Genomic DNA, 27,444 nt, shown 5'->3' with positions numbered 1-27,444 from the left:
CTGCTTTTCCTTGTTTTTCCCTTCTTTCCTCCCCATCCTGACATCACCAGAATCAGCTTGTCCTTACACATCTCCTTGCTCAGCCTCTTCCCTTCCCCTTCCCTCAGCTCTGGTTTTGTATGTCTACCTCCTTCATCCTTATCACTGCAAATGATAGGGAGGTGGGCTGAAGCAATAAGGAAGGACCTTTTCTTTCCTGGGTTCTTCTTGCACACTTTACATTCATGCCAGAGCTTTTGTTTGCCCGTTACCTCATGGCAGCTCGCATATTGGTAAACAATTATTTGGACAATCTCAAAAAATTTATTCCAGGCTACAGATGTTAGTTGTTTTGCTGGAAGACTATCAAGAATAGCAGGGAAGAGAACTATTGCCAGACTGGATTATCATGTGCCAAGAATGAATTTTCACTCATAGCAAAACTCAAATTCAGATCAAAAGCAAGATTCTGCTCCATATGTGATCTAAAGGCAAAGGGGTTCACAGGTGTTTCATTCATGAGCCATGATGCGTCACTGAGACATGGACGATTCAAACACTGTGATGGTGAAGAATGTGTAAGGAAGTAGAGAAACACAGGAAGGCAGACGAGTTCATAACTGGCCTGGTTCACCACTAATCCTTACGTTTGTGTGATGCTTCTGGAGGTACTGTTGCAGTAGGTAATGGTGAGACATGCCTAGAGGACTGGTGGACCATAAGGGATTTATTCTCCATTAATACTTTTCATGAGGTTAGCCTTTTAAAGGAAAGGTTTTCAAAACAAGGAAAGCTCTTTATACATCTTAATAATGGAGGTTATTCAAGTATAGAACATTCTAATGCCTTTGCTGAAGGTCTATGGTAAATTTGTGGCAGATTTAGGATTAAAATTGATGTTTTCTCTCCCCTAGTCCTGAACTCAGTCCTAACACAGTCTTTCGAGTCAGCCCTGTAGAAACGAGAGACTGGCAGGGTCTTCCAAGATGGTACGTATGGTTAACTCATTCCTACAATGTGTTCTGCTCCCTCCTATGGTAAACAAGACGTAGCCATGTATATTGGGAAATGGAAGAAATCAGAATGGGTGCTAATTTAAAAAAAAAAAAAAAAAAAGGCAAAAAAAAGCGAAAAACCTGGCAAGAGAACAACTTATATGTCAATAGACTGACCACTTTCTGTCCCTTGGTGCGAGCAAGATGTTGTCAGAAGAATGCTACTGCATAAAAATCTCTTTATAGAAGGCCAAGTAGAAGAATGCATCACAGTTAAAAGAGTATTTCCCAAGAGGTAGGTTCCTTCAGATGAGCCTTGAGCCTGATCTCTCAAAAATAAATATTCAGCTACATGGAATATTACTTAGGTTGTTGCATAAGAAGGCTGAAAAGATGTTATTGGTAAAGTTAGTAGAGGCAGTGAGAAGGAAATTAATATAATAGCTGGAAAGATATGATAGTTTATGGAAAATCCATTTATAACCTTAAGGGGCTTTCTCATAATTGTTACTGCTTTCCCCAGAACAGCTGGAGAATATGTCATAACCTACATTTTTTTAAAATGCAGTAGCTATAGTGTATTTTCATAGTCTGTTTACCTTTAAAAAAAGCCTTAGATTTCATAATAAAATAAAACAACCTTAGTAAAGTTTAGTTACATTTCTTTGTTTATTTATCTGAGGTCAGAACATTTATATTAAAATCAGAGAGGCAGGGATAAATAGGCATGCATCTTATAGCTGTGGTGTATATTAATAATGGAGATAATAACAGATTTCATAATGCTTTTAACACTTTTTTGCCTGAATTTTTAGTCATAAGCCTGTACCTGTGGTTAATTTGTGTCTGTTCTGTATGTTAAACACATAGTTTCAGAATTAAGTGATATATATTTAAGTCCTTTATGATAATGGACAGAGAGTTTCAGAAAGTGGGAAATTGAACATTATGCATTTTATTGGAGCTTTGTGAAGTTGCAGGCTTCAATTTGCTACAAACCAGTGGAGCTAAACCAATGTTCACAAAGATGGGAAATTTTAGGGAAATAAACCTGTAGCTTTTTTTTCTCCTGCCTCTTGCTGTCTTAGAGGTTAAAACTCTATAATACTTTGTGCTAACAGTAAGCTTTATTACATAGACTTTGCAGTATTTCAAACTATTACTGCATTATACTGTTTTATTTTAGCATTGATGCTAGATGCCAACTTCCAGGTGAAGAAGTTCTGAAGGAGTAGTGAATTTTACACCTCACTTCTTTTTCTGTTAATAGGTTGCATTAGACATAAAACCACACTAAGCTAAAATGAACTCAAGGTTTATTGATAACTCTTTCCTTCAGATCAGGTAGAAAGCAAGTGTGCTAACCACTTTAATAAGTTAAAAGATGCATTATCTCATTATCTTTGTAAATGCCACGTAAAATAGAATTAAAAATGGCACGACTGTCTTTCATTCATTTGAAACAAAATAAAATTATGAGAAAAAATAAACAATAATGCTTTTTAGTAGGCCACCACCTGAAATACCAGATATTTAGACCACTCTCATTAACATTAAATTCTTGCTTTTAAACTTGAAAGCAGTGGTTTGTTACAGATCAACTTTGCATTTATTAATGATAAAAATTGTAAAATACATTGTACAACCTAGAGTAAATAATTTAGAAATAAGAGGAAGTATTTTAGTGTGGATATAATCAGTAAATTGAACAATTATTTATTATTGTGACATGGATGTCATGTGAGATGAATAGTGAATGTTATTCTACCATGTTAACTGTGACAATAGTATTTACCTTCAATATAATCTTTTACTTTTAAAATAATAAGGTTGTTCAACTATTAGAAAATAATCAGATTTTAAGTAGCATAGCTCTAGAAATTAAATTCAATACATTTTCTATCTGTCTATCTATGTGTAACTGTTTTCTTTTACATAACATAATAGATGAAGTTCAGTTAATGAAAATGATGTACTAATCTGGTAAAATGCTGCCTCACTTTTAAAGCTTTTCTTGCTTGTAAAATTGACTTTTTTAAGGGGAAAAACTTCTATCAAGTATCCCAACTAATTGGAAAACTGTACATGTGATATAATGTGATAGAAAGTAGTCGAGACAGTGGAAGGTCTCTAAGGGACGTTAAAAAGTAACAAGCCCTGCTTGTGTGGAGCCGACAGCTGCACTTAAAATTCAAAAGATTAGCAGATAATACTTTATTACTCTGTTCTGATTATCATAACTCTACATTTTATTTATATATTTTTAAGTGAAGCCTGCAAGCACTGAAGTTTGTAATGTTCCTCACCTCTTCCTTATTTACCTCTTTATCTACATCTCACTCTCACCCCCTAGTATCTCCAGCAGAGGTTATTTCCACAATCTTTTCTCACCTTGCAGGCAGTTAGTACCATTTTTTCTAGCTATCAGAATTTAACCAGGGAAGGTGCCTGAGTGAAGAGGAGGAAATCTGCCCTGTGCTCAGAAGTAAGAAATGCCAGGTTTATGGCAGACTGCATGCAATCTGACTCTGGCCCCTTCCTGTGTCCACAGAGTGCACCAGCTGAATCAAGGATCCTATGGAAAAGTGTGTTCTTACAATTAAAGGCCATTACCACTTCATTTATGAGGGTATTGTTAGGGCTGAAAGGATAAGTAGCAGTCTGGCATTCTCTGTCACTGACAGCCTGACATAGAAACTTTTAAAAGATAAATGGCCTGTTTTTAGGAGAAAAACAAACTTTAAGCATCGTCTCAGTAGATGCTGTTACAGACTATTGCTCTTGCAATCCTGATTCTCCTGTTGCCATTGCAGAAGTGGTTACATTACCTGGCAGCCCCATGGTGTCAGTGCCCGTGGTGGGGAGGATGGGCTTGTGGGACCTGCTGCCCGCAGGGCTCTTCCCTGGCATCCAGAGTGGCTTTGTAGATGTGGCTTTGGCCAGTCTGGAGAAGCCTGGGACAAAATAACTCTTGTCAGGTTATTCCTGCTACGAAGAGGGGTCTGAGCAGTGGTCTTGCACGACGCGATGGGCCATCCCGTGTCCCAGGCATTGGCAGGCACAGTTTGCCCTTCCAGCTCCTGCAACTGTGTCCCGGGAGCTTGAGGGGTTCCAGCATTTTGGGAAGCTGGAGACAAACCTAAAGACAGTTCTGCTCTCGTAAGCCCCGATCCCGGCAGCTGAGGGCCCATGGGGTGCATCAAGGCACTCCTTCCTCCGCTCCCCCTAAATGTATCAGACATTTCCCATTAGACCTCCTGTAGAGTCGTATTAGCACAAACCGGAGTTTCCATGGAAAATAATGTCCTACAGCCAAATTAAGTTGTGCTGCAATGACTTAATGAAACTGTGTTACTGAATGCTCCCTGCCTTTTTCTGTTCCCTCGATATGCCTTCTGCTGTATGGAAACACCAACAAAACAGGCTGCTTTGCTCAAAATAAGGCTTGACAGTTTTAAAAATGTCGATGTTGGGTAGGATAGCAAAAAATTCCCAATGCAGATCATCAACAGCTGGGTTTTGTGTGAACGTTTCTGTCCACGGCGCTCACTCCCCATGAAAATGAGACTACTCAGTCTCTTCATAAATATCCAATGAGCTATAATGTCATCAGTCTTCCTAAAAATAAAATATTAAACACTGTAAATGGTATTTGACCTCTATTGTGGTGTCTGGAGGATTAAAAATGCTCTGATTTCAAGTGGCGTGCTGTCCCACACGCCCCAAGCGTGTGCTGTGTGTTTGTGGTTTGAGCCTGTGGCAGGGGACGTGTGGAAGGAGGGCAGCCCGACTGAGCGCTGCCTTTCCTCCAGCATCTGCCATCAATGCTGGGAGCACAGCACTTCTCTGTGCTTTCAGTTGTGTTTTAGAAATTATGTTGGAAATATGGAAAATGTGCTACTGTGACGTCTCCAGACATTATCAACAATATGGTATCAAACTGTATTCCGGCAGCTTCACTTTCAGTTTTTCAGAGATAATGTTTTTGCAAGACTATTTTTAAAATCTATACTTACAGTTCCCTTCTGAGCACTGATAACATATGTTTCAAAACAAGGATGAATTTGCCATGGAGTACTGCCATATATTTCTTTAACAGCCAATAAATAATGTTTTGTGTTGCTGAATGAGTGAAGCTGAACCAGTGCCTTAAGTTATTTGAGAACACAGGATTATTATGGACTAATGTGTCTATTCTCATTTCTATCACAATATCCATCATACTTCCATTTTGAAATCAAAGATAAGGAGGAAAGAATATCACCTGTTTCTAGGGCTTTGATTTGCAATGGGATCCGCTTAAAGAAAGGAAAAATGAGGAGCAGGCGGATGACAGAGGATTTTGTCTCTATGTGTATGTAGCCTTCATTGCCTTTTCCAGCTGTGTCAGAACTTTTTTCAGAAGTAAGCTGAGGAAACCTGGTGCAGGTGCATTTGCTGTGGGGAGAGGAGGGAGCAAATCTGAGGAGTTACTGATGGTTCACAGTATCTGCGTGGACACATTTTGCTAGTGAGGCTCCGTTGGGTCTGCCCTGTGTTTGGTGACAGCCTGTTTTTGCGAGTGACTGGGATGGTAGAACAGAGATCCTGCCTACAAAATCTCCAGGTAATACACAGCTGCAGTGGGCTGCACGTAAACTGGAAGGTAGGGTTAGGATTCAAAATAAGTTTAATAAATTGGAGCAGTTGTCTGAAAAAATAAGATGCTGGTCCACCATGGAAAGTACAACATACCACACTCTGCAGGAACAATTAGCAGCCTGAGTACCAGACGGTTAGACAGCATTTTTGTAAAAAAGCATATAGAGGATTACAGTGGATCATAGACAAAATATGAGATAATAGTGTCCTGCTACGTAGAAGTCAAAAAGCATTCAGGGATATATCAAGAAAAGTATTGTGTTAGTATTAATGTTGCCTGGCACCCAAAGGGCTCAGTTTTTTCCCTGCACTCGGGTGGGGAAACTGGACCTTGGGAAAGGTCTTGACCATTACAGAAGTGTAGAGAAGAGCAGTGGGAATGATAAGCAGTGTGAAAACAAGATGGGGGAGTAACAAGTGGGAGAAACAGAGCCTAAAGGAGAGAAGACATGGTAGGTCTTAAAATGACCAAGAAAGTCTGGTGCAAGCTGAAGGACTTCTCTGCTGTAATGCCTCACTTGGTTATGAAGGGCTATGAAGCGCAAAACCAGACTTTTACCTATTCTCTGCTGATATGAGCAGTGTATAAAAGGGAGGAGATAGGAATCGAGGTGTATTTAGTGGTAATAAAAATATTACAAAAATAGGAAATAAGTAATTTTACCCATATACAATGTAAGGCTTTACATTTTGAAATCTCATATTGGCTGGAAAATGTATTTATTTTCTCTCGTTTTGAAGATGGATGATATAATAAAATAATTTTTTTTTTCTCCTTTTCCTTATATATTTTGATCCAAGTCCATTCCAAGTTTTGATGCTCTGAGCTGGCATATTTTTTCACTAGGAATTGTTTACACGATTAGAAAGATAAAATGTAAACATTTCCATTGTCTTGGTAGTAATGTTATAAAACAATGATAAACCATACAGTAATATTAAACTAATTTTTGGAAAATCTAAAGGCCAAGCTTGATCTGATTGTGTCTCTGAGTTATACATTATTTTACCTGTAAATTACTAATTAAAAAGTGCATTGTGCCCAATAAATGTCCAGTTGGATTTGTGTTCTCCAGTAGCTACTTCTATGCAAGAGAAGTAAACAATCATTTTATAATTTTTAATGGAAGTTTATTATTTAATAATGTTTTAGCTTTTGTCTTCGATAAGTCTTGCTGTAATTTTGTTAACGTAAAGTAATCTCTGCTTAGTTTGTATGGCATATTCAATAACGACACTATGCTTTTCAATAAATATACCCTGAGTGCTGGCTTCAAATCCCAATGCCTACTAGACATCTTTCTAATTTGCAAATAATTTCAGGTTTTTTGTTTTGCTATTATGGACTGATAAATCCACAGCCTAGAATTCAGTTACAAGCTCTTCTTTTCTCCGAACTTCAGTTCTGTGGCTTTATAAAAAAATATAAGCTTTTGAAATCAAAGAAATTCTCTCTTTTGTGAGGGTTCACTTGCTTGTTAGCTCACTTAAGCTCTTGAGTTGGTATACTGAATAGTTCCTGCTGCCTGCGTGCTCGCTCTCTAGGGAGCCCAAGGAAGAAATGCAGACGGTTTTTAGGTTTTAGGTAGGTCAACTGGTGCACACTGAATGTTTACCTGACGTGATACACCTTGGCTACGGGATATATGGGCAAAAGTGTCTGTAACTGAAACTCCAGCATAGATAAGGTGGTGTTGAACAGCATGTAGAGGGGCTACAGAGAGGTGTAGGAAAGCCAGGAGCTGGAATTACTTTTGGCCTGGCTTCAGTACGGCAGGCAAAGCGTACGCTTCTCCGTACAGCTGTGGAGTCAGAGGGGATTCTGCTTTCCTTCAGGCATCTTCCTTTGTGTGTATAAAAGGGCTGTGAGACTGTTTGATCTTGAGAAAGCTTGAGCTCAAAATTAGGCAGAAAACCTTCTGAACTCCTGCTTAATTTGTTTTGCTGTTGTTTTAATCCCCCCCCCCTTTCTGTTAGTAAATTTGTACAAACTTTGCTCAAATAGGAGCTACTTCAGCAGTGTACTATGAATCTGTGAGCACGCCTAACTTGCATAAAATTGAGTGTATTGCAGGTGCCCTCTCTTAACTTGGAAAATTTAAAGCTACTGACTACAAATCCAAGCATGAAATGATCCAAAGTGGAACTCTGTATCTCATGTGGCCTTTTCTCCTTCATCTAAATTTAGCCCTCAAGTATACAGATGCATCTTGCTGTGCCCTTGCACCCAAGGACAGGGCTTAGCCTACAGCATCTAGGCAAAACACTCTCCAGCGCTCTCAGGCAGTAACAGATTGCAGTACTGTAGTAGTCAGTACAGTATTAAAATTGCAGATTAAGATTTCTTTTCATGGACATAAAACACCACACAAACATTAGAAGCAGTTTGTAGTGCCAGGCTGCTGGCACGGAACTTTTCTCTTTAAACACAGGGACAATTTCTCACATGTCTATGGAATATTTATTAGTTCTCAGATTGCTCATTAACTGGAATGAGTGGACAAGTGCATTTAGGTTCATACTATAACTAAGGTATTAAAATGGGTTTAAAATAGCTGGAACTTTGCTTTCTAAAGTTTGTTTCAGTTGAACTGTGGACTACATGGTGACAACGTGGCCTTGGAAACACTTGCCTTGATTTTGGTTTGTCTGGGTTTTAGCTTGCCCTTGTGGTGCCCTGTGACCTTAAACCAGTCAAGTAGTCTTTGAAAGAATTAAGATTTTTGACTAGTGTTCAATATTACTTATTTGATATAATTGGCTCCTTTTTTCTAACATAGCAAGACCAAACTAAAGTCAGTGTCTTTAGAAAGGAAAGATAGTGTTATTGTAAGAGCATTGGTCTGGGACTTCAGAGATTTGCGTTCAGCTCTCGGCCCTAAGCTTGTGTTGGAATAGGCATGGTCTGGCTTGGTAGAACCAGCTACTAGGAAAACCACAGCATCCAGAAAGCTGTGTGAGCACGGCCACTGCTGCTTCTGCTCTCCTCTTGGCTTCACTGGAAGTCGCTTCTGTTCCTCCTGCCCACTCAGGCCGTGGAGGCCTCCCCATCTGCCTCCTCCTTGGTCTCTTGGAGGATCTCAGTTGGCTCACTGCCCTTGGCAGTGGAGAGATGGTTGGATCTGGCAGAAGCGTCTTGTCAGACCTGTAGAAAGACCCTTGCCTTGTTGCATCTGATTTCTTCATTTCACAGGTGTGTTTCATTTGTCCAGTGCTTGTATATAGATAGTAAAACCTGTGTGTTTATATAATGCGCAGCTCAGGACTTGGACTTCAGAGAACTTGGGTTCATGGCCCTGTTCAAATCCCATCACTTTCTGTTGTGATGACTGGCTAGTCACAGCTCAGTAGAAAATCCATTTTCCTTATTTGGGTACCTTCTGCTTTATGAATAGTTCCAGGAATATTTGAGGTGGAAGAGCAATTTAACATCCCCTTGAGGCCCTTTTTGGTACTAGTTTATTTTTTGTGTTGAAACCTTGGATTATACAAGTGCAGTTCTCTTCCACCTAAGCAGTATAATTTCCAAAAGTAAAGGCATGAACAGTAGATTCGTGTACTTCCTGCAAAACCATGTGTTTAGCATCTACAGATCAGTTATATCAAGTTAACTCATTTGGTTTGAGTCTGATTCCCTCAATTATTTGAAAACACAACAGGTGCCATGATTATACAGATCTCATAAGCATTTCCACTGATAGATTCCCTCAGTTTAAGATGAGCATATATGCAGCCCCTTCATGATCAATGTTTTAACCTTTTAAAGAGATTTCATAGAATCATAGAATACGAAGTTGGAAGGGACCTCAGGGATCATCTGGGCCAACCTTTCTTGGAAAAAGCATGTCTAGACAAGATGGCCCAGCACCCTGTCCAATTGAATCTCAAAAGTATCCAGTCTTGGGGAATCCACCACATCCCTGGGGAGATTATTACAATGGCTGATAGTCCTCATTGTGAAAAATTTTCCTTGTGTCCAATTGGAATCTCCCAGGAGTAACTTGTACCCATTACCCCTCATCTTTTCCATGTGACTCCTTGTAAAAAGAGAGTCTCCATCTTCTTTGTAGCCACCCTTTAAATACTCTTCACATGTAAACATATTCATGTTTAGACTGTAATCCACTTTACAGGCCTATAATAATTTCCTATTATTTTATGTAAACCTTCTTTAGCTTTCTTTTTTAATCCAGGCAGTCTCTAGTGCAATAGCTACTAATTTAGATCCTATCCGCCCCCGTCCCCCAGCTCCTTTCTACTGCTGCTGTAACCTTGCTCAGGTTCTTTTCTGTTTGGTTGGGTTTTTTTCAGACCTTATGACTCAAAAATTCACTCTCAGCTTTTGCTACCTTGAGACTGAGCCTAGCTTTCTTTTGTGTATTTTGGATTCATTCCTCTCCTCCTATTCTGTTTTTTTAAGGAAAGGGAAATCAATATGCTGGGCTTACTTTGTAATATCTATATATCCTTATGTCAGTATTAATCTCTGTGCTTTTGCCTTGTTCAGATACCACCCTATTTATTATATTGATTTATTTTACAATAGCCTGAACCTTGCATAATTTCAATAACTGATGGTTTTCCATCTTGATCTTTCTAGCTACAGTCTTTAAAACAATTCTGTTTAGCTCATTGCATATGTCTTGACTTCTATCTTTATCCTCAGATGTTTCCAAGAAGATGTTGCAAAAATAGTTCCTGTTATGTATGAAGAAAGAGAATAAAACCAGGTTTGAATTTCATTTTGTGTGTGAATAGTGCTTTGGTCATTTTTATCTCCTGCAGGAAACCTCTGCCGCTTGCCTTCATGAACCTCCAGTCTTCTTCAGTAATTTGGTCTTGTAAAGTAATGGCAGGTCATAGCTGTCGAGGGGAAAATGATTGCTTGGTTTATAAGGGCATAAGCTTTTAAAAGTGTTTTAATAGCAGGAGAAAGATTTTGAAATGGTCTCTGTATTAAAGGGCAAAGGAACATATTAGGTTGATAGTGGCTTGTGGTATTAAACAGATAGGCTGCTTCATTTTGTGCCCATTGAAATTCTTTTTCAATACCCCAGACTTAGTTAAAATGTGAAATAAACAGGCTTGATGACCACAAAGGCTTGGATCTTCTTTCTCTGAGACATCGATGTTAGTAACAAACTCTTTGTTGGCTATCAGAAGCTTGGCACAGAGTATAGGGAAGGCATGCAGCTTTTGAATAGGGTAATCTGGTTTTGCTACACCCTTATGACAAATCTGTCTTATACCTGACACGGACTCTGACAGCACTAACAATCTAATAAATCAGTCATGGGTGATGCATGCCGAAAGCTGCTTTGGGGAAAAAAAGAAAGGAAAAAGGGGGCGACTTACGAGCAGACCAGGAGGATGTTTCTTTCTTCTCATGGCTCTAAGGCAGACTGATTAAAAGCTTCTGTATTCTCTCAGTAAACTTATCACAAGTTATTCCCATCTTCCTGTGCAGTACAAATGCCAGCAAGTTACATGTCTAGATCGAAATTACTTCTAAACAGGGGGAAAAATAGTCTTAACCAGATGTCAAAGAAATCACCTGGGAAATTGGCTGATCCCATTAGGAACGCTATCATGATAGAAGAGTAAAATTTTGAGAGTAAAGTTAGTACAAAAATTTTTGACAAAATTATGATCGTTAGGATAAAAGTTCTTTCTGGTTCAGACTGAGAATTTGTCTAGTCAGGGTTTTTCCTCAGAAGCACTTTCCATTTTTTGATCACTTTTAACAGAGGGGCTTCTCCAAGCCAGGTTAGCTGCAGAGTTTGGGGAAGTGTTACCTGTCTAATGGGAAGGTAATAACAGAACTGGCTCTGGCACAGGAGAGAGAGAAGGACATAATACTTTGAACTCTGAAGAGCTCAACTAACGTGTCTAATTTGGAACTGAGTTGCCTGTGACTCAGGCAAAGGCAGAAAAGAAAGGCACCTCTGGACAATTTGTTTCTTAGTTTAGGAGCACAGAGGCAGAACCCATCCTCTTGGATAAGGAAAGAAGGCACCAAGAGAAGACACGTGTGGACTGTGCTGCAGGAGCCTGACTTCACCTCTGCAGGAGGAGCTCCGCACGGCTGCTTACCCATCTCTGTTCACAGTGCAGGGCTTGGAACTCACATAAATGAACCGCACAGTGCATCCATGTGTTCCTCTTCCTAGGGGAAACTGGCTAATGTCAAGTCTCCCAGATCTCAGCTGATACAAATAGGAAGCAATATAGAAGAGAGAGTAATGTCTGTGTCTTGTAAGGCAGAGACCTTCCTCCTTTCCAAACCTGCCTTGCATGTGCCTGGGGATCGATCCAGAGCTTTTGTTCTCAAGCACAATGAAAACTTGTTCTGAATAATGAACATTAATTTTGGATGTGGCAGCTCCTACCCAGAGCTCCTGAGTATGAATTAGTTGGCTGAAGTATAAACAGTAATCTTAGAGGTACCTATTGTTATGCATACCATGTATTTTCTGGTATGTCCTGCTCCTTTTCCAACTGATACTAAAGTTAAATTAATTGAGCATAAAGATGTAGTATTAGGCCCACAGAGCATGTCATGCTCCACAACTTTTGTAGTTAAATAATTTAAAGTGAAAATAATTTTATGCATATTTCTACATGTGTTTATTTATGTATATGGAGTATTCCAAAGTCTTTTTCATTTGGGACATGACATATGAGTTGGCAGACCCCCTCAACATGTCATCAGCTTGAATTGAGCCCCCAAATGTACTCATTTCAATCCATCATCTGCTGTTTTTTCAGTGACCCATACAAAACAGGGTTTTCTGGCAGGAAGGCTGAGCATTAAATACACATAGACCATGCTTCTCTCCCCTATGGGTGTGTCAAGACCCAGGCTGGACAGACCAGGGATTCATGGTGAGTTTGGAATTCCCTCGGGCTAAATTAAGGTGAAACGACACCAAACAATCAGTTGAACATTTTATTCATGGCAGAAGCGACCTGAACTTGGAAGGTATAACAATAGGTGGCGGGGTTTCTCACAACAGGAATTGGCATGGAGCTGCCTCAATAACGCCTGTAACCCATGGTAACCATATACATCGATTCAGGGAAGAAGGAGATCCCTCCTGTTGAGTCTTGAGGTTCAGAGCAGACCCCCCCTTGCTTTCTAGACTCCTTCTTACAGAAGAGCCTAGGGACGGCTGGATCCACCCCTAGTCCCAGACTTGGTCAATGTTTTTATGTCTTAAAGGGATGAGGTGTAGGGATTATGAAAAGGAGAGAGAGGGAGAGAGGCAGAGAACAAGAAAAGAGAAAGATGTCACCAGTCCTGGGTCCAGCGTTGGTCCAGTCAGCCAACGGGTCCAGTTCTGGTGGGCGCACGCATGTGGGACTTCAGTTTGTGTCCTTTTATCATCCTTGCCCCTCCTTCGGGTGGGCACTCAAACTCATTAGGCTAAATGGTTTGTGCTTTCAGAACCTTCGGGAAATGGGTCAGTGGGCTTGGGGGTCGTTTGGGGAGTAACTTCTCCTTCCCTGCAGACGTGACCATTTTTTGATCTTTGGCCATGGATGGTGAGCTGCCCTGCTCAGCGTATCAGAACAGCACATCAGAACACGGAGCTGCGCACCCTCTGGCAGGCCCTCCCTGTCCTGTTGCTGATGTCCTGTGCTGATCTGTGCTGATCGGCTTCTGTTCACCTGTGGTTCCTTGCTATGCAGGGTTCGTTGTTATGCAGAGTTTATAAGTTAGGCAGAACTTGCCCCACCACGATGTTTGAGACACTAACTCTTTCAGTCTCTCACAGGGTGGTCTCCCTAGGACAGAATTAGTGGCTTCTGCTGTTGAGCTGCTGCTGTACTTATTTATGGATAAACCAAGGAATGACATCTGCAGGCCCTGCCGAAAGTGGTACATTTCTGGAGCAAAGCTCTGCTCATTCTAAAAGGAGTTAAGATGTCTTATCTAACTACTTATTCTGCAGGGAGTACATGCACTTCTTTCAACTTACATTGCACTTCCTAACATGAGAGAAAAAGCCCTTTTTAAACGAAAAGAAAATGGTATTTTTCTTTCTGGAATACCGAATAGCAAGGCTATTTTTCCATTAAGGGCATTTTCTTTGCCTCACAGCAATTTCTAGGAGGTTTTAAGCTAATGTACTGTGGAGGTACACATATATGTGCATACATACGTATGTCCAATGAAGCATATAACCTGCCCCATCTTTTTGGCAAGAAAAATTAACTCCCTCCTACTTATTGCAGTCTCCTTCTTTGTAGGCAGAAAAAGTGTTAGTGTCATCTTTTCTCTTGAAAACAACACAAACCCTATGAAAATTCCAAAAGACTAGAGCCAGGGACTTAATGTTTAAACATCCACATGAATGAATATTATAAGCCATGAATGAGTTAAATCTGCCAATGACTGTGCTCTTAAAAAGGTTTACATTAAGAAAAAAAACCCCATACAATCCCCCTTCTGCTTGATGGTTCTGTTTCCTATTCCCATAACAAGAGGTCATGATTTATTTTGGGTTTTAATAGTATTTTGAAATAAGTCTTCAGCAAACAGAGAGTATTGGAAGTCATAATGACAGTTAGAAGTTAGAACTAAGTAACTTGTAACTTCAAGTAACTATAGTGAGCTGGTACATTTTTTTGGAAGAGTGCAATTAGTAAGACTGCTTCCTACCTTAAGCTCCTTGCAGTATTTTTGGACACATGACAATTAGAAGAAGTGGCTTATAAGAGAAGGTTTAGAAAAATAAGACCCTGTATTTGCAAGAAAATTTCTCTATAGGGTATTTTTCAAGGTGCAAAACACCTGTGAAATTCTAGAGAATAATTTTTCTCTTACAGTATTCTATATCTTGTTTAAAACACAAGCCGGGAATATAGTCATCACTGTATCATCTGGTGACTTTTTACCAAAGTATATTGAACAATCAGGGGAAGAAAATCAGTTAAGTGCTAAACTGGCTGGGAGAAAGGAACAGTGTCAAATTCATCCTCCAGAAAAGAAGTGTTACACTGACACGATCTGTGAAACTGCAGTAACTGTAGGTTACCTACAGTTTGATATCAGATACTGGAACCTGAGCGTTATTATTTATTAGTGATTGTTCCTGTTTTATAATCACACACAAAGTTTCCTCAATGATGCAAAATAACTTTCTAATTGCCTAAAAATAGATGGGGATGTATATTGTCTCAAATAGTCACTTCTAGAAATACAGTGAGAAGCTGCAAGGTGTTGAAAGCTATTTTAGGTTTTGAAATCCAATCTTGGCAAGGGGGTTTGTTCATTAGCACTGTCTCTTGTAGACATTATGGAGACAAGGTAATAGAAATCTTTTTTTATTGATTGGGGCCGTACTTCAAGAAAGGCATAATTGCCACCCTAAATTTAATCTTGTAGATACTCATCTGGTGCCAATGCTCTGTTTTAGTATTAATGTCTTCCTGGAACTGTTAAAGCGAATGCTAAAAACTTAACTTCATATTAACATTGCTAACTGTGATCTAGATAAGTATGTATTAGTAAAATACAGCAAGTATTCTTGAGGTCTGGTCCTTGGTCTAAGTGTTTGAGGGAAACTTGCAAGGAGTGGCAAGTGTAATTTGCTTTTTTATTCTTTTACTATTTACATTGGAGCAGTTCATAGCATAAAATGAAAGTTGAAACTTCAGAAATAAAGAATAGAGAATCATTTATTGGAAAACAGAATGGATATATTTAAATCATTTTGCGATATTAGACGTGGGGAATAAATGCTACTATTAGGAGCTGGATGAAAGGGAGGAGGAATGTTTCTGTGAATTATAGTAGCGACAGTTATTCCAAGCTTTTTTAAACCCTTAATTTGCAGTATTCAAAGGTCTCACAGTCAGTATTTTTTATTCTTATAAATTGACAGTAAGGGTCAGATCAAATCTTACATCTAGTTACTGTTGCAGCCCTGAAGGTTCAATCAAAATATCCGTACTTGTATCATTGTTCCCCTAAGTTGCTTTTGGAAGAGTGAGGGAGTGTCAAAACTTCTGTATTCCTCCATCAAGGCACTGAGATTTTGGTCTTTTTTCGGTTACTCTGAATCTTCCAGTGAGACAAATGAACAGAGAGCATGAATGCCCAGAGCATGGTTTGGGATTTACTTTACTGAACCCGAGTTGTCCGAGGTGACAGTTCAAAACTCTTTTTTCCAAGTGAACTTATAATTGGTGTCCTCATTCCCTTCCTTGCACTCCTTCCTCTCCCCGCCAGGTTTCCTGCCACTGCTCCATCACATCCCACGTCGGTACCACTGCCTGCGATGAAACACGCGGCTCATCTTTTGGCCACTGGTAGGTGCGCCAATGGTAGATTTCTGTAAACCTGAATTTTCAGGTTAGGATGCAGATTTCTGAGAGCACCTAGGTTTTCCAGTATTTCACTAAGCCCCTACTGTATGATTAGAGAGCTAGTTTTATAAAATGCTTCCAGGGATTAAGACTGTATGGCTACATGGGGCCTTCTGTGTCCTTGGCATGTTGACCATTAACTTGCCTGAGAGCAATGTATAGCCATTACAGAGGGCAAAGAAGAACTCAGGTGTAAAGGCAAATAAAAGCCAACATTTCACCAGGTATTGCATTGATACCTCCACAAATAAATGCTGATACATTAGCAACTTAAGAAACTAAAGCATTTGGCTCTAGCAGTTACTCAGGGAAAGACAATACAGGCTGGAGCTAGTTTGGTTAAACATTATTGAGGTCTTTCCCTTGGTAGTCACTGAAATTTCTCAGAAGCAGCAGGATCTTATGGATTCGCTTTTCTCTAGACTGTGGGCAAACATACCTGTTTAAAAAAAGAAATGTGAAGAAATGAGGAAATTTATCTGTGCCTTCAAATTTTAATGAAAGCAGAATAACATGGCACTAAAAATCTTTATAAAATAGTCTGTGCCATTTTAAAATCTTGTTGTTGTCAGGAGCAGTCATTGTGATGGTGTCACTACAGCCATGGATCATGAATTTGAGCCTTGCCATAGACAGGTTTGAAAATAAATGTAGGTTTATTGACATATGAGAAGGGTTGTTTTTTTTATTTTTATTCTTCTGTGTGATTATATGAGGGTAGAAGGGAGAGAACTAGCAATTTCTTCACACTATCTTCCCAAATGAAAAACGTGCTCGGTGGCAGATTATCAATACCCAAATGATTGTCTTCATTGTCCTGCTGTAGTTATGTTATCTTCATCCTATTGGGAGCTGCAAAAAAGAAATGAGGATTCAGCTGCTTAAGGGACTGTAGAAGAAACAGCCTCATGCATGTGATGTCATGTAAGAAAAAAATATGTGCAAGCATTCAAATAATTTATTGTAGTTACTGTATTTTCTTCGGAATTTTTATGTAATTATGGCAAAATCACAATCCACATTTTTTTTCACAATTTTGACTTAGGTAACCAAAGTTTTTATTAACTAGGGAATGAAGAACATGTTACTGAAAGGGATTAAGCAGTGAAATGATGAATGGAACTGTTTCCAAAGCATGCACATAAAGTGATATCATCTAGCTAAGGCTGATTTCTGCTCCATCGCTTCAACAGGAAAATAGCTATATTGCTGAAATGATTTGGCTTAGGCTCTATTATTTGTGGTGGAGCTTGACAGTTATGGAGTTGGAATTCAATTTCTTTCATCTAAAGCAGGTGTGCCTTAAAAAAATCACTCTGCCACTTCCGTATAACGCATGGAGATTGTTGGCTTCTTGCCTGAAAGCGTTTCAGTGCACTTATCCCATTTTTATACAGCAGAAATTGTCCATGAATATCATCTTGGTTTAAATACATGAGTGAATTTTCTTTATCCCAAAACAAGATAATAGATGATATGAAAAGCTTTATTTTATGCTAGCACATAGATTTAAGAACCCATTTTGAAGGGCAGTTTTATAGAAATCTATATTACAAAGCACATAAAGATGTTGACATTAATTTATTATTCAGGACAAGAAGAAAGGTGCTCCTTAATCATGATGTATCTCTATTTGATATGACAGGATAACATTGATATTAGCATCATGTATCCAAATTTTACTTCCCTGTTTGACTGTAAAATGCCTTACCTTAGTTTCTGATAGTGATGTACCCAGGTAGCAGTTGTTTGTTTGTGAATAGTACATGGCACATTTATTTTATATGAAAAGGGAGCGTACTTCTACAAGTGTCTGCTGGGATTTAGACAGGTTTAGTTAGAGTGAGGATTTGAGTTTACATGGGAAAAATGTGTGTAATATCTGGAAGAGTGATATATATTTATTGAGGACAAATAAACATGTATGTGCATGTCTGTGTCATATTACACATTTCCATTTATCTATATACAAATTTATACTAAAATATGTATCTGGATTTTAGATGTGTATATATTTGTATGTGTAAATGTATATATATAGTTATAGAATCATAGAATCATATAGGTTGGAAAAGACCTTTAAGATCATTGAGTCCAACCATCAGCCTAACACTGCCAAGCCCACCACTAAACCATCTCCTGAAGTGCCATATCCACACGTCTTTTAAATATCTCCAGGGACGGTGACTCAACCACTTCCCTGGGCAGCCTGTTCCAGTGCTTGACAACCCTTTTGGTGAAGAAATTTTTCCTAATATCCAATCTAAACCTCCCCTGGCGCAACTTGAGGCCATCTCCTCTTGTCCTATCACTAGTTACTCTGTAGAAGAGACCAGCACCCACCTCACTACAACCTTCTTTCAGGTAGCTGTAGAGAGTGATAAGGTCTCCCCTCAGCCTCCTTTTCCTCAGGCTAAACAACCCCAGTTCCCTCAGCTGCTCCTCCTAAGACTTGTGCTCTAGACCCTTCACCAGCTTCGTTGCTCTTCTTTGGATGCGGATATATATATGAATGTTTATATATAATATAGGACATATTATGAAAATTAAAATACTGCAAAGGCCCTGTCTTGCTTTCTTTTGGTAGAAATGTGTGAAGAAAGTTGGAGCATATATTTAGTACCAAAAAGGGCAAAAACTTCTAAGTATTCATGTTACACAGACCTGTCTGCAGTCACCCCAAATATCCATTCTGAAGGCATGTGTTAGCTGAAGTCAAACATATTAGGGAAGACTTTCAATAGATTGGTTTCTCCTGTGTTCATGAAACTCTAATGAAAGCTAAAGAAAAGCATTGTGATTTCCAAATCAGTAATGCTCTTCTGTCCCATTTAGACTTAAAGAGAAGATATAGGATGCATCTGTTTATTGCAGGGAAACAGCAGAAGTCCAGAATGAACACTTTTATAAGTTTTCTTTCTTCACAAGCTTCTCTGAAACTAAAAGTGTGATCAAGTATTCATACTGTGCACTACCATAGTTCTTTAAATCCTTTAAGAACCAGTGGCAGGTTTTTGTCGTCAGTAGGATGGAGCATACATGGAGACCTCCAGGTTAGCAGGGACCTGAGCTGGCGAGTTCACCTGGTAGGGCACATCTCTGCATGGATTTATCTGGGCACGCCTGGAAGCCCAAGCTCTTGGGTGCTTCCAGATCTAGGCTAACTACAGTGTATCAAGAAGCCTCTGAATACAGTCTGAATACAGGAACAAGTATATGTGTTGAAGATATTCAGTCATATGATGAGGAAGTCACAGTCTCATTTTTTTTGCTTAAATAGTATTAACTACTCTTACATTCCTTTGTAATAAGCAAGCAAATAGTCTGACATACATGTGTAGCTCGATACTGCTTATATTTGACTTTCCATTTTTGATCTCATATTACTTCCATTTATTTGTCAAATAATTTAAGAATAGGCATGCCATTTTCCCCTAAAACTCCACAGATGACTAGCCTGTATATTCACAGATGCTAAATACAGCTTGTATAACTTCAGCAGCATGATTTGTGGTTTAACGTCTGTTAGTGTATAAATGAACAAGGTAATAGTGATGTTAAGGTCACTAACTGCAGCAGAGGGTTGCCTAATATGAGAAATTGTTTATTAAAAACATCTTGTATTTTCAGGCTGTACTGAAATCAATAGTATGTTTAATCTTTGGAGCGTAGTCACTGGGTTCATTCATAGGGAATGAATGGCCTGCTGCTGTTTGGTTTATTGGTAAATTCGAGTGTTAAAAGTATCTGCTATAAGGTGAGCCTTTTCTTAATTATTATTTTCTGTAACAGGCTACACTTCTCAGTAACTTTATGCTTTAGAATAAATATTCAACAGACAGCCAAGTTTAGTGCATTAATATTTAAACTGTTATTGGGAAAATACACCATCACGATAGCTTGTACTGTAATATTATGTACCATTTATATCTAACTAGATAACATTGTTTAGCTTAAATTAATTCTGTTGGCTTAATTAATGCTATTACTTTAATCCATTTAGGAAGGAAAAAAAACCCAAGGAAAGCGTGATGGTATCAGATAGGACAACAGATACAATATGAATTTCAATTTTCTGAAAAACTCCCTGTTGTGCAAATGATACCTTGATTGTCTGCCTTAGTCTCTTTTGGGACTTGTGCCAAAGTTTTAACTGTGGTTCCACTGGAAAAAAGGTCTGTTTTTAGTCTTTTTTGTTTGGGTCACCCCTTCCAGCCCTGAACAAATGTGCTCTAATGGCTGTTTTGAATGTAAAAGTCAGCAGGAGCATTTGTCTTCATGTCTGCCATGAAACTTCCTAAATTATCTGGATCTCTCAAAGAGTCAATACAAATTAAAAATACGCAGAAGATTTCTAAGAGAGTGATTGCTATTCTAGCAAGTTCATTAGCCTTCTGAGGAATGCTGTTGGCAGGCTTTGTTTAGCAGAAGTCCAAAAAAAAGTAAACCAAAAATGTCAGAAAATGAATTGCAAATCATTTGGCAATATAAACGTGAGAACTAGGATGTAGATGATGAATAATTTGGGAAAATGTATATTGTACCTCCAGGAATCTTAACTGCACAAAAGGGAACTATATCGAAGATTACAGCAGAGAAAGGGGAATAACGTCATTAAGTGAATATGGGCCGTCCAGCTTTTCCAAATGCACTGGGAAAACCAGACACTATTTAGTTTGTGGAAGAAAAAGGAGTTCTGCAGTGAGGCCTTTTTTTTTCTAGCTCCCTGTATCTATCTCCTTAGTGTTTTCAGTCCATACTCTGAAAAAAATGCTGCTAAAAATGAATTTTTCACTCTAATTTTGTGAGAGTAAGTTGAAGACCAGAAATTAAGTTTAAAGGAGGAAATCAGTCTCCTAAACTGGGTAAGTGGCAATTAGCTTGCATCTCCTTCCGTAGGAAAGGGAGGTTGGTGCAATTCAGTTAGCTGTGAGTGCAGTCACCTAGAGCATCCCTTGTCAGCTGCTGCTGAGGGAAAGGAAGAGGCTGCTCCACTCCAATTTAATCCAGGTTTTTGGACAAATTTTACATGCCACTGCTACTGTGTTGTTCCTATTATTTGAAGATTCATAACAGAAACAGAGCAAAGCATGAGTTTTAACTCCCATAGCAAAACATAGTGGTAAATCTAACAGGAAGGAGAGAAAATTGCAGATGACACAGGCAAGGCTATGTGCTCAATGCCTTTTCTTCAGTCTTCACGGAAAGGTTAGATGTGACAAAAGGTTTAACATGATCAGAATTAACAAGGGAACAGGCATGCAAGGGAGAGTAGGGAAGGAACTGAGTATTCAGATTCAGAGAAGTCAGATTTAAGGCCTGTTTACAAGGTTAAATGACTAGGCAATAAACTGGGATTTGAATTTATGGTATGCTATCTACTGTGCATTAACTTCCCATATGGAAAGTCTTAGTGTATAACAGGGTCTTTACATGAAGCAGCTTTTCCAGGTCAACAGGGCCTCACAGAGTTTACCCCAGCATACTTAAAGATGCATTTTCTAAACCAGCAGTGACTTGCTTTGAGAACTCCCGAAGGATATAAATAGTCCCAATAAAAATAATACATATTTTTGAATGAGAGAAAAAAAAGGAAAAGCAAGGGAATGACTAAGTTGGTATCTGGAAAGATACTAACACAAATTATTAAACAATCAATTTATAAACCCCTCAAGCTTAATAAGGGAACCAGCCACTCTATCCACCAAGAACAGATATGTTTTTTACTTTAGGGAGATTTCTGATATGACTCAGATAGTCGTGCCAGTAAGTATGATTCAGATGGAATAAGTAAGCAGCAAAGCCTGTTTGAGAAAGTATTATCAAGGAATAATTATATCCATAGTCTGTAGGCCCTGATTTTTCTACTCTTCGCTACTTTCATTAATGTTTTAGACAATGAGGTGTCACATTTTTTAACATCGTCACACTTGGAGGCAGTGCAAGCAGGCTTAGAATTAAAAATCGTTTTGATAAATGGGTGAGACAGCTTGAAATCCGTAAGACAAAATTAAGTAAAGACAATAAAGATGGTGCTTACAGAGGAAAAGTCAACTGCACAAATGCCAAATGGGAAATAAGTGATAAGGTATCAGGACTGTGGAAAAGACTGAGCAGGTTGCAGCACTGCTGCAGAAAAATGTAAATCTCTTGCTGTAAATGTATTAATCAGAGACACACAGGGAGGCAGTTGCTGGGCACTAGCCTGCACTGGTGCTCAGCTACAGCATGTCAGGAAGGATATAGAGAAACTGGAGACAGTTTAGATGAGCAACAGAGAACAGGGGTTGAAAATTGGTTGGTTTAGCTTAGGAAAATGGGAGAACATCAGGCAGCAGAGACTCTAATTGTCTTCAAACGTATAAATGTTGTTACTGAAAGGACTGTGATAATTTTTCTCTGTGCCCACCAAGGTTACCCCAAGAAGTATCAGTTTTACTCGCAACAGATTGGGTTTATGTTCAGGGTTAGGAAAACCAAACTGTGCTCTAATAATGTAGTTAAATACTTGGACAATTACTTAGATAAATTGTGAGATTTCCACGATTGAGAGGTTTGGAGAAGTTGATTAAGACTTGTACAGATTGTTCAGTTATACCTGATCCAATCTGATAAATTAACTCTTGGGAAGACTATCATCGCAACTTTTCCACAGCAATATGGGTATGAATTCCTATGTTTACAATTTACTGTAATCCATGCTAGTAATTGAGCTTTGTATTTTAATCTCTCTCATAATTTTGGTTTTTTGGAGGGGTAGCTCATTTGCTTTCATATAACATAAGCCATGTAATTTAAACTAGACATCATTAAATCCATCATTTTTATTACTAACTTTGATTCTAGCTTTCAGCAAGGCTCACAGATTGAAGGGAACCTGTTAATTCTGTTTTATTCAGAGCATTTCCTTCTTCACATCAAAGTAATGCACATTCATATCAGCACAGCCAATCAGTAATTCTGCAGAATAAGCCAGGAAACTGAAGAGTGCTTTAAACAGTCTTGAAAAATGTGAGATTAATCATTGCTAGAGAGACCCATGTGTTTACATGTATCATTGATGGCTTGGCATTTTGGACATACAAAATATGCAAAGTTGTCTTCTACTTTCTTTTTCTTTCAGGAGTGATTTACCATGTAATAGTTTATTCATGTGAAAAGGAAGCCTATTTTTTTGATGTAATATTTTCTGTTAAGTGCAACAAAGTTCCACTTCATTTGTGAAATGACAAATATCATACTTCACAGTTTCACAACTAGACTAATGCTCTAAAGCAATCCTGATAATCTTGGTCTGCTGTATCAAAGAGGGCAACTCTTGACCTACCAAGGGAAAGTCTCCTGGATATAAACACCTGCAGACAATAACTCCAGTTTATCTTGGCATATTCCTGCTTCCATTTGGACTTCTGTTAACTGAGAAAATGTGCACCGTATTTTCCTAGGCTACAGCCAACCTATTTAATAGATTTTTTTATATATAGAAAATTACAACACTTACTCATCTGATCTACATCAGCTGCATTTCAGTATTGATGTAGGAGCTGTAATTTAGTATGAGAATGTACTTGTTAAGAAAATCCATACAGAACTTTAATTCTGATATTAAAATCTAATTATCATTAACAGAATAAAATGACTATCGGAATAGATTTTCATGCTTTCTCTTAATGCGTTATGTAATTGAAATGAAAATATGTTGATTTTTGCCCCTAGCCTTTCAATATAGATAAATGACAGGGCAACCTGCCTTTCTGAAAGCTGGAAATTGGGCCAATCAGGACATCTGAGTGGAATAGTGTTTGAGTTATGGGAAATGACCATGGCTCAAAATTGTGGCTCTTAACAATGGCAAACCTGTAAATTGTTTTGGCTGTTTGTGACTCTGGAAGGGAGAAATTTCTCTGAGAAACAGGAGGTGCAGGATATGAAATACAGCAGTACTCAAAATAGAAGGGGAAATTCAAGTTGATACATACAGTGTTTAGGCACACCAGGCAAGACGGAAAAAATTATTTTGTCTTAGTGGTGATGTAGGGGATAAACTTGACTTAAAGACATACACTGATGTGATGGTCAGGTCAAGCCCACCTGTCAGATGTACTATAACCTTGCAAACCATTCTGGTAGTTGGACATGGCTTACTGTTTTTTCGGGAGGTGGTGAGGATAGTATTTGCCCAACTCAATGCTTCTCAAATTCATGCAAAAAAAGATTTGCATGAACTGGACATCAGTTTGCTTTGGTCAATGTCAGGAAGAGAGAAATCATTGTTTCTTCATAAGGCAACAGAAACAGCTATCACAGCAAGAAGATACAGAGCAGGACAAGTGTCACCTGTTTTGGTTGCCATTCACCTTGGGAGGGCACAGAAGATTTAGTCCCATCAGCTCTGTTTGAGTAAAGGTGGGAGCACCCATTTGGTAACGGAATAGCAAGTGCTAACAGGTGCTAGGAGAGTTCAACTTGGAAAAGAGCCTCTAACAAAGTTACTTGGAGGAGAGAGGTGAATCCCTCTCCGACCATGAGAATTGTTCTGGTGTTTTGCCACTTTTGGATGGGTCTGTAGTGACATTTAATGTCGAGTTTGAAGTCAAGCTCAGCAAGACAAAGCAGGCTGTCTGTGGACATCAGAAACTGGAGTGGAGAAGGAATGAACAAGAGTAATTGCTGCTCATACACCTCCTGGGTGCACGTTGCAAACAAGAGGCAAAGTTAGGAAGGGAAGGGGGTGAAAAGCAAGCGGAGGGGCATCTGGTGGGGAGGAGCAGGTTGCCCTTGCAATTCAGAAAAGCTTCCAGGCTTGGGCTGGACTGCAACTAGCTGTTTTTCTTCAGGGTTTACTGTGCAGATGATTAGTGAGTTTGGACAGGAGCACTGTATTAAGGATGACCCTACCTACCAGAATAGACACAGCTTTTGTGGGTTTTATATTTCAAATATTAAACTGTTCCTTAAGGGAAAATTTTGTATAGAACTTGGATACAGTGTTATTTTGCCAGCTTAGCAGTCATTAAACTTCCTGTAAACTATGTTGTAACCTTATTTACACCTTTCATAAGGTTAACAAGACTTTAACCCATTTTCCTGTAGGCTGTTTCAGTTCCATTTGGTTATTTTTGTCCCTCTTGCCATAAGAATCGGTGGGTTTGGAGCTTACCTTCTTTTCACATGCTGAACCAGTATAGCCACTTCTGCAAGCACAGACGTTTGGTCTTATGCATCTGCTTCCAAACAGACATTTTTGCTCACAAAGTGCTACAAATGAAAGATAAAGTTGTTTAGAAATAAAGTTATTCTAAGTCTTGTAATTAGAAAAGGAATATTTAGATGCTTTTGAAAATGTTCTGGCAAAATATATTGTGATTCTGTAGTTTCATATGATGGAGCAAAGGACAATAAATGGAAAAATATTGAGGTATTAAAAATGGTTTTCCATAGGCTTTTCATGCCTATTTGTCTGTTAGGGTTATAATTTTTCTTTTTTTTTCTCCTCTTCTTCCCACTGGTGGGGAAAGAGAAGACTGTGCTAAAGTAATTGCCTCAGCTCAGTCGGAAATGGACCAGTGCAAGGCCTAATTTTGAAAGCCAGTACATGTTCTGGGCATTGATGGTTGGGTCAGATTTGTGCCAAAATTGATTTTTTTTTGTTCCAGTTGAATTAAAATAACAGCTGTTAAAAGATTTGTTCTTGACTTGAGATGAAAAGATATGTTAAATATGTACTCCCAAAGGTGATGCTATCAGAATAAATAAAAGGGACAATTTGGTGAATTGCATACTTACACTTATAGAAACCGGGGCATAAGAAGATGTAATAATTTCATGGTCCCACAGAATCAGTAATAAGCTACTTATTCCAAGTAAAAAGGAATCAGAAAAAAATTTAAATTTTGTTTATAGTACCATATTACTTATGGAGGCCCATCCATTTGAAGATATTCTGTTAATAAAAGAATCAGTGGGGTTTTTTTTAAGAGAGGAAAAAGATAATCAATTGAATTAGTCAAATTTCAGCCAGTTTTTCATCCTCATTAGCAGTTTTTATTGTTTTGACATTGTTTGGCATAGAAGAAAGAGAACAGCCAATTCATAGGGCACCAATTCAAGAACACACATGTCATAGTATTTTAATTAGATCTCAGGAGTTAAACCTTCTATAAATATTGCCAGAATATTGTATCCTAGTTACAGGCAGTCAGACTAAGTGCCTTCAAAACTGGTCAGATGTGTATCAACAAGTGGCTTCTTATGTTTTCTTGTGAGGCAGAGGCATATATAGGAGGCTGCAAACCATGCAACCATTAAGACAGATCTGAAAATAAAGTAGACACATATCTATGATCCAATACCATCATCTTCATCATGGAGCAAAGTGTTCCATCAGATTTGAAAGAGTTTAATGTATCCCTATGTGTTTTGGGTTTGTGTGGCAGGGTTTTGGTAGCAGGGGAGGGGCCACAGGGCCAGCCCCTGTGAGAAGCTGCTAGAAGCTTCCCCGGCTCCAAGTCAGACCCGCCGCTGGCCAAGGCCGAGCCCATCAGCGATGGCGGTAGCGCCTCTGGGAGAACAGAGTTAAGAGGGGAACCTGCAGCGGAGAGGGGAGTGGGACGTGAGAAGAACCCCTCTGCAGATCCCGAGGTCAGTGAAGAAGGAGGAGGAGGAGGAGCGAGGAGGAGGGGATGCCCCCGCAGCCCGCGGTGAGGCGGCAGGCTGTCCCCCCCAGCCCGTGGAGGGGAGCGGGGGAGCAGATGCCCGTCTGCAGCCCGGGGAGAGAGGAGCCCACGCCGGAGCAGGGGGATGGATGCCCCCCAAGATGGCCGCCGCTCCGTGGGGAAGCCCGCGCTGGAGCAGCCTGTGCCTGAAGGACTGCGGCCCACAGAAAGGACCCACGTGAGAGAAGTTTGTGAGGAACTGCAGCCCGTGGGAGGGACCCCTGGTGGAGCAGGGGAAGAGTGAGGAGTCCTGCCCCTGAGGAGGAAGGAGCGGCAGAGACAACGTGTGAGGAACTGACCCCAACCCACATTCCCCGTCCCCCTGCGCTGGTGGGAGGGGAGGAGGGAGAGAATTCGGGAGTGAAGCTGTGCCCAGGAAGAAGGGAGGGGTGGGGGGAAGGTGTTTTAAGATTTGGTTTTACTTCCTATTATCCTTGCTTTGATTGGTAGTAAATTAAATTGAATTTGGTTTTTTTTTTCCCCAAGTTGAGCCTGTCTTTTGCCTGTGACCATAAGTGGGGAGTGATCCCTCCCAGTCCTTGTCTCGACCCACGAGTGTTTCTTCATATTTTCTCTTCCTCATCCCACCAGGGCTGGGGGGGAGGAGTGAGCGAGCAGCTTCATGGTGCTTTGTTGCCAGCTGGGCTTAACCCACAACACCCAATGAGGGTTTTTTCACAGAAAATCTACTTTTTTGAGATGCTGAAGGAACAAATTCTAGAACTTCAGTTTGTTAGACT

General features: G+C 39.4%; 1 protein-coding gene and 1 long non-coding RNA gene across 6 annotated transcripts in view; one reads left to right on the top strand and one right to left on the bottom strand.

The window, feature by feature from the left end:
* LOC138685036 (uncharacterized) overlaps positions 1-27,444 on the top strand; it is a 151,425-nt gene that overhangs the window by 64,915 nt on the left and 59,066 nt on the right. The window lies entirely within an intron of this gene.
* LOC104324052 (von Willebrand factor D and EGF domain-containing protein) overlaps positions 15,282-27,444 on the bottom strand; it is a 190,416-nt gene continuing 178,253 nt past the window's right edge. For 3 of the 5 annotated variants that reach the window (XM_069780772.1, XM_069780769.1, XM_069780773.1), the window contains 3 exons: positions 25,150-25,247; positions 23,491-23,533; positions 15,282-16,841 (listed from right to left, as the gene is read on the bottom strand). In XM_069780772.1, the coding sequence (XP_069636873.1) occupies positions 23,516-23,533; positions 25,150-25,247 (116 nt within the window). In that variant the 3' untranslated portion in view covers positions 15,282-16,841; positions 23,491-23,515. The remainder of the gene's footprint in view (positions 16,842-23,490; positions 23,534-25,149; positions 25,248-27,444) is intronic. The other 2 variants (XM_069780770.1, XM_069780771.1) reach the window with 2 other exon arrangements.

This window comes from Haliaeetus albicilla, chromosome 4 (assembly GCF_947461875.1).
Source record: "Haliaeetus albicilla chromosome 4, bHalAlb1.1, whole genome shotgun sequence".
In the NCBI taxonomy this organism is placed as follows: Eukaryota; Metazoa; Chordata; class Aves; order Accipitriformes; family Accipitridae; genus Haliaeetus; species Haliaeetus albicilla.
This window is presented reverse-complemented; position numbering and strand designations above follow the sequence as displayed.